Below are 8364 nucleotides of genomic sequence, written 5' to 3'. Positions count from 1 at the left end.
AATTTAAATTCTTTGCAATTAGTTAAGCCTACCCTCCCTACAAGTCTATTCCCCCCCCCCCCTCCCTTCTAGACTCGTACCTAACCCTTACCGAGACCAACAATAATCCCTCCTCTGGTCTATAAATGGAGGACCCCAAGCTTAGAAAGAATACGGCAATGTTGAAAATGGTGTGATAAAAAGTGTTATAAGTGTAAGTGTTCAAAGCGTTTAAGCTGAATCAAGTTCTCGTAGCTGAAATGAAATCTAAGGGATTTCCAAGTCCAGCACTCAACAAACCAACAACCATCTTCCACGGCAAGGAGATGTGAGATCAACACAGTAAGGCAATTTAGTGGACGACCATTAGCTAGCTTTGATCAGATAGTGAAGAGTAGGGCGACTTAGTGGGTTACCCATACTTGAAAGACTATCTGTTTGAAAAATTCATACGAACGTAGTAGAAACATTAATCGTTTTTTCTTAGATTTTACATAACTAAGGGAGTTGAGTAATCTTACCCTTGAAGTGTGCTTTGATAGAAGCAAATCTTGAACCATTCAATTGTCTGGCCTCTAGTCCGTCTACCCGCCGAGCACGCGAGAACTCTCAGAGATTTTTTTATGTGAAAAATTATATTCCTTTCTACCTTAAAATCTCTTCTTTTTCTCTCATCTCTTTAAGAAATGGGCAAGGCTTATTTATATAGCCTGATTTGGGTCCAAAGATGCTAGCCTTTAAAAACAAAAAACTACCCAATATTAAATTAATTCATTAATCATCTATTAATGTATTAATTCAATATCAATTACTCTTTATCGATTTCTTTTAAAGTTCTTGGGATTATCACGAACCATTAAGGTGTGACTTTCTACGTTCATAGTCAACCTAACAACGAGTAATAGTTAATAACTCATTATTAAATAACTCATAAGTCATGAGTGACACTTAGCAGTATGTCATGACTACCTAGTTGACAATGAAATATATGTATATTTATTGTAATGAACCCTTCCATTACAAATATCCTGCAACATTCCTTCCACACAACATTTATTATAAACTAAGTAAAGGTTATGGTCAAACTTGGTCAAACCCATAAACTTGGTTTAAAATGTCCATTCAATATTCTTAACCTGAAGTCCAATTTCATTATATTTTGACTAGGGATTCTTGTTGTAAGATTATTGGATATACCACGACAACCTTGTTACCTCAAGGCGGTGGATCCTCTATTGAATGCACGCATGTCTCTGTACAATACTAAACTAGGTCACCAAGTACACTTCCCCCATAAGGAACAAAAAAGGCGCATACTGGCAAACACTAGCCAACCATGTGTACGAGACAACCATGTCGTCTCAAGTCAAAGGATTATTGCATACTTGTAGCATACAACACATCGATGACACGTAGGTAAACATCATGCAGTACGTCATAGTTAGTCATTGTTCAACGACTTGTTCTCTAACAATCATCCACATGTCCACTCTTTGTATCTCATACGAAATGGCATGAGACTTACCACAAGAAGGACAATGTGCTAGTCTTATCAGAATTCTAATGCCCAATTAGAATACCTATGACTAGGAACATTTTAACAATACTTCATTAATTAATTATTCATCACTCATATTCTTAACTCTTAAGAATGAATAATTAAGAAGATTGTATGAAATAAATCAAATATTAATTGAGCCAAAATAAATTAAATAAAACACTTATTTATTATATTTATTCAATTAGAATACAATGTCCAAAACAATAAATGTTGGCTCCTAAGGGTATACTGATAAGACTCCGAGATACCCTTAAATCAAGCACATTTTAGGGTGTTTTATCGCGTCTATAGCATCCTTACATGGTAAATTATGTTCATAAATGCTTGAAAATCACTAACTGATGCACAAAAGCTACTTTTAGCTTAAAAGAAGTGAAACAGGAGCCCCGGGAGCAAATAGGAGCAAAAGTTGAGCTTAAAGAAATATTAGAACACTCAAGGAAGCTTTTAGAGTCATGATATTAGCAACATGATCACCAAAGAGATTTTGATCAAAAAGCAATCAACACAACATGCTATAAACAAATGAATGCATGATCCACTAGAGCTACAATAAAACGCCTAACGAATTGTTGAATGGTGAAAAAAAAAACAAATGATAAGCTATTTTCATTCTTTCGGTTGCAAATGTTTTATTCATAATAATGGCAAGAATAATCTAAACACTTTTTATGGACGTGCATATGAAGGCATTTTCTTAGGGTAGTCATCAAAGAGCAAAGCATATAGGATTCTCAACAAACGCACCATGGTGGTTGGAAATCAATACATGTAGTGTTTGATGAACCCAATGTCAATCTAGAAGGAATAGAAGATCACATGGAAAAGATGACAAAATAAGAATAGGTAACAATTTATTTAAGGAAATTAATGACACTAACAAGTAACAACCATGCAGGAGAATATATTTTGCAAATACCTCAAGGTTTACTCTCATACAACTCAGATGAAGAAACGACACAAGATCAAGGAGAAGTAGAAATTTCAACATCACGAGTTCCTAAAGTAGTTGAGGTTTCAGCAGCACAAATCTTGGAAACCGCACTAGATCCATCTTCGATTGCTCATCTTCTTGATGATATATCCAATCAATTATCACTTCCTATCACCATTGAGTTGAACCTTAGATGGTTGAGAGAACACCCACAAGATCAAGTAATCAATAATGTTAGGGACGACATTCGTATGAGATCATCTACTAGGGATACCTTATCCACCTGTTTTCAAAAAAAAAAATCAAACCCAAGGCTATTGAATAAGCTCTCAATAACCCAAATTGGATAGCATATGACCTTAACCAAGTTCAAAAGGAATGACATATGGGAGTTTATTCCAATGTCAACACATCAAAATGTCATAGGTACAAAATGGGTATTTCGAAACAAAGAAAATGTTTATTATACCATTGTTAGGAATAAGACAAGACTAGTCGCCAAATGCTACTCACAAGAAGAGATAATAGATTTTGATGAGATGTTTGCATCGGTTGCACATTTAGAAGCTATAAGTATTTTTCTTGCCTATGCAGCCTATAAGAACTTCTATCAGTCTATGTCTACCAAATGGGCATCAAAAAGTGCATTCCTTAATGGACTACTTGAAGAGGAAGTCTATTTTAAGTAGCCATTAGGGTTTGAGGTAAAACATAAAGGTGTAAAGGTATACAAAATGAAAAAGACATTGTATGGTTTAAAACAAGCACTTAGATCTTGGTATGACAACAATGTTCTTGATTAGTTGTGGTTTTACTAAAGGCCTAGTAGCTAGATAAGACTGCGCTTGGAATTCAAGGAGGAGAACATATTTTATTAGTAAAAATTTACGTTGATGATATTATTTTTTTAAAGTACCAATAACACTCTATGGGAAAAGTTCTCTTAAGCTTATGCATACCAAATTCAAAATGTGTATGCTGGGATAATTGAATTAATTTTTGGGACATCAAGTTAAGCCATCAAAGTAAGGAATATTCATTAGCCATGCCAAATATACTAGAGGTTTTATCAAGAAATTTGACATGGATGGGATGTTGTCGGTCAATGTTCCACTAAACACATCTTTAAGGCTGGACATGGACAAAGAAGGCAAAGATATTGATCAAAAGGTATCGATAGAAGAAATGACTCTAGAAGGAATTGAAGTGGTTGGAAGGAAAGGTATTGGTATAAGATAACCAGAAGAAGACCTTTTGGAATCAAGTCAATGATACCTTAAAAACGAGTTATTTGACACAGTGCAACTTGTTTGAGGCTTACAAGTCTACACTCAAGACAAAATGGTTATAAGTAAGGATGGTTTTTTTGAACCAAAGTGTGCTTATACGCTGGTAGGGAAATGGTATTTACTCTATGGTTCTCAAGCTGCACAAGTAGAGGGATTTTTTTTTAAACCAAAACTGAGCCTTCATTGATTATCAAAAGAATGGTTTCTGTAAATAGAACCAAAAATAGTCCTCACAAAGAATGGATCGTAGTCTTAACAATCCCTAACCTTACTTGGATCTAGTGCCTACTAAAGGCAACGAATATTAGGGGATTGTGACAACTTTTTTATGGCTACCACTTGTTAAGTGATAACGAGCAAATTCAAATGTTAAGTTGGTGCTCACTTTTCATCTTCTATAAAAGAAAGACCCCAAGCTTAGAAGAAGATGCTGAAAAAACAAGTCCTTGTGATCAGATCAAGTATTGAAAGCTACTGAGATAAAGCTGCTACATTGTAATATCTAGTCTTTTAAGCTGAAAGAAGAATTATTATAGATTCTTTCAACGTCCATCATTTAACAAACACCGTCTTTCGGTCTAACGAAGTTGGAAGATCAACCTAGCAAAACGACTTGGTAATTGACCATTGGCTAGCTCAAATCAGGTAGTGAAGGATATGTCGACGAAGATCCATGACTATCTCAAGGACTGCCAACTGGAAGAAGCTGCATGCTTATATTTCACTTGTATTGTTATAACACAAAATACATGGTGAAAATCCTTCTTAGAATTTAAAGGGAAGGATTGAGTAAGATGTTTTTTCGAACCACTATAAAATCTCTCTTGCACTTTACATTTCATTTACTTGCTTATTCTTTGCAACTCACCCCATACTCCATAAACACAGTCACACATTAATATTATCAACTAAGTGTAGCTTTGTGCGAAACACTTGGTTGGAACGTAGCTTTGTGCGTAGCGTTCGGGGAGCGTAGCTGTGTGCGTAGCGCTCGGGAGCTTAGCTTTGTGCGCAGAGCTCGTGGTTGAATGTAGCTTTGTGCGTAACACTCGGGAAGTGCTTGTGTAGCACTTGGAGTTTCACTATTGTATCTGGGTGATTGAAGATAGTGGAAATCTTCCTGGGAGAAAAGGAAGAAGTGGAGTAGGAGAATTACACCATCTCCGAACCACTATAAATCTCTGCCTCTCTTTACTTTACTGCACTTTATATTACTTGCATGTTTAACTCACTAACCCTTTACGTACTGTGTTGATCATATCATCTGGGTTTGTGTGTTCCCACGTCCGCATGTGGTTCAAACTTAGCATATATATTCTTTGAGTTGTTTTAAGTCTTTCCAACGTATTGCATGTCAAGTATCTCTTCAGTTTTACGCAGTTTTATTTTATAGCACTTTACCGTACGATATTCCGCTGCACATTTCAAGTTGAATTTATTCACTTGAAATCTTTGTTGTTGAAGTGTTATAAAGTTTTTAATTGTTAGAAAAGTCTATTCATCCCCCCCCCCTCTAGACTTTTCACCACCCTATCGGGGCCAACAAACAAGGGTAGTTGTGTCCGAAGTTCGAACTTCGGACGCAGCTACGTGTCATGATTCTACCAACTACGTTCGAAGTTCCCACTTCGGACGCAACTGCTCTATATCGTCGGACCAGCTGCGTCCGAAGTGGGAACTTCGGACGCAGATGACCATTTAAAAAAAATTAATTAAAATGTGGACTTTTTAATTACAAAAATGCCACCGCGTCACTTTGCTCGTCCGAAGTTTCAACTTCGGACGCAGCTGATCCTATATTTTTGGTCTATTCTGTACTAGTGAACCTTACTTGGATCTAGTGCCTACTAAAGGCAACGAATATTAGGGGATTGTGGTAGCTTTTTTATGGCTACCACTTGCTAAGTGATAACGGGCAAATTCAAATGTTAAGTTGGTGCTCACTTTTCATCTTCTATAAAAGAATGACCCCAAGCTTAGAAGAAGATGCGAAAAAAACAAGTCCTTGTGATCAGATCAAGTATTGAAAGCTACTGAGATAAAGCTGCTACATTGTAATATCTAGTCTTTTAAGCTAAAAGAAGAATTATTATAGATTCTTTCAAAGTCGTCAATCATTTAACAAACACCATCTTTCGGTCTAACGAAGTTGAAATATCAACCTAGCAAAACAACTTGGTAATTGACCATTGACTAGCTCAAATCAGGTAGTGAAGGTTAAGTCGACGAAGATCCATGACGATCTCAAGGATTGCCAACTGGAAGAACCTGCATGCTTATATTTCACTTGTATTGTTATAACACAAAATACATAGTGAAAATCTCTTAGAATTTAAAGGGAAGAATTGAGTAGGATGTTTTTTCGAACCACTATAAAATCTCTCTTCCACTTTACATTTCATTTACTTGCTTATTCTTTCCAACTCACCCGATACTCCATAAACACAGTCACACGTTAATATTATCAAACTTAGCTACATTTTTTTTTCTTTCTTCGATTTTGAAATTCAAGCTCACTTAGTACTATTTTAGAAAAGTGTTTAAAAGTCTATTCAATCCCCCCCCCCCCCCCCCCCNCCCTCCTTTAGACTTTTAACTTGCCCGGGACCAACAATATGTAGTTCAATTAATTAAATTTTACTTCAATTATTTACAATTTAAATTTTTAATATTCATTACTTAGTACTATGTAAATTTTATATATTTATTTAAAGACTACATTAAAATTATTCTAAATTTAAAAGATCAAATTTAATTAAATTTATAACAAAGCATTAAAAGAAATATGCAAAAAAAAAAAAGTATTAATTTAACTAATTAATAGTAAGGTGACTCTTATGTAAAACTGTCTCACGGATCTTTATTGGTGAACATTTTTTTATCGGATTTGTCTCACGAATCTTTGAGACGATATCATACAGGATTTTGACACATGTGACAGACAGGTTAAAAATGTGAAGAGCACTAAATATACTATGTACCAAATATTTGTTGGGTATAGTTATCTTACACATCCTATGTGGGAGACAGCAGAGGCACACTAATGAGATAGAATTGAGGTTTTCATGAGATATGAGAGCACTTTCGTTTGTGGGGACAAAAGGCTTCTTCCCTCCCGCCGCATGTGCAGTGCTTTTGCCATTAACGCGCTTTTCTGCTCTTTGCTATTCCTATAAATACCCACAAACCCCATGCATTCGTCAAACAACTTCTCTTCGATCATTTCCCATGGCAAAGCATAGAGCTCTTAATATACTCTTCTTTCTGTTGCTGGGAATAGGAATATGCTCGGCAGCAAGAACTCTCCTCAATTATGAGGTTGGACTCGGCGCCCACGTTGGTGTTACCGTTGGTGGCGGCGGCGGTGGTGGAGGTTCCGGTGGAGGTGGCGGATATGGTGCGGTGGGTGACCATGGTTATGCGGGTGGGGCTGGCAGTGGAGAAGGCGGTGGGGCCGGGTATGGTGGTGGTGCTGCGGGTGGTGGAGGCGGTGGGGGAAAGGGTGGTGGTGGTGGAGGTGGCGAGGCAGGCGGCCACGGTTCGGGTTATGCGGGTGGAGCTGGTAGTGGGGAAGGCGGCGGTGCCGGGTATGGTGGTGGTGGTGGAGAGCACGGTGGTGCTGGCGGTGGTGGTGGCGGCGGAAGTGGTGGCGGTGGCGGCGGCGGTTATGCTGGTGGGGGTGACCATGGCGCCGGGTCCGGGAGTGGAAGTGGTGAAGGAGGCGGAGCTGGAGGTGGATATGGTGCGGGAGGGGAACATGGCGGTGGCGGCGGGTACGGTGGTGGTGGAGGCGGGGGTAGTGGCGGCGGAGGCGGTGGCGCTTCAGGTGGAGCACACGGCGGCGGATATGGCGGAGGTGAAGGAGCAGGGGGTGGGTACGGCGGAGGAGGAGCAAGCGGTGGGGGATATGGTGGTGGGGGTGGCAAAGGGGGTGGTGGAGGCGGAGGCTATGCCGGTGGAGCATCAGGTGGTGGATATGGAAGTGGAGGTGGTGAAGGTGGCGGCGCAGGAGGCGGAGCAGCACACGGAGGTGGGTACGCTGGTGGTGGAGGTAGTGGCGGAGGATCAGGCGGAGGCGGCGGGTCTGCCGGAGGTGAACATGGAGGTGGATATGGCGGCGGTGCCGGTGGTGGTGAAGGGGGTGGACATGGTGGTGGCTACGCCCCATGAATACATACCCAAAAGGGGATATGATTACTCTTCTTACATATACACCGCATAATTAAAATAATAAGTAAATGCATTACACGCAGTAAGATATATGTAAGAAGATATGATGGTTATTATGAAAAGTAATTAAGCAGAAGCATGCAGCAATGCAAGGGCTGCATGTATTAATGTTTCTTATACGTAATTATCAAGTTCAATATATTAAGATATGGTGTCTGTTATTAACGTTAATTCTGTGTTCAGTCGTTTGAAGATGCTTGGATAACATATTTAATTTCTCTTAGATTGCATGCATGCAGCTTCAACAACTTTGCAACAGTCTCTTTTTATCTACTACGTGGCTATCCTTGAGGAAAAGTCACATCATCTAGGCGTGTTAACTCTTTAGACTACAATAGATAAAGAAAGTATAGAACATATACTACCTTGTA

The 8364-nt window shown here is 38.9% G+C and overlaps 1 protein-coding gene across 1 annotated transcript; it reads left to right on the top strand.

Moving 5' to 3' along the window:
• The first annotated feature begins 6969 nt into the window (after positions 1 to 6969).
• Positions 6970 to 8164, top strand: LOC116000947 (glycine-rich cell wall structural protein 1.8). Its single transcript, XM_031240822.1, has one exon. The coding sequence runs from the start codon at positions 6992 to 6994 to the stop codon at positions 7931 to 7933; it is 942 nt and encodes a 313-aa protein (XP_031096682.1). The 5' UTR covers positions 6970 to 6991; the 3' UTR covers positions 7934 to 8164.
• The last annotated feature ends 200 nt before the right edge of the window (positions 8165 to 8364 follow it).

This window comes from Ipomoea triloba, chromosome 13, assembly GCF_003576645.1.
Source record: "Ipomoea triloba cultivar NCNSP0323 chromosome 13, ASM357664v1".
In the NCBI taxonomy this organism is placed as follows: Eukaryota; Viridiplantae; Streptophyta; class Magnoliopsida; order Solanales; family Convolvulaceae; genus Ipomoea; species Ipomoea triloba.
Note: the sequence above shows the minus strand (reverse complement) of the source record. Positions and strands in the feature narration are given on the sequence as shown.

Excerpts from the sequence above, each read along its gene's own strand:
- LOC116000947 (XM_031240822.1), top strand. The coding sequence starts at position 6,992 with ATGGCAAAGCATAGAGCTCTTAATATACTCTTCTTTCTGTTGCTGGGA.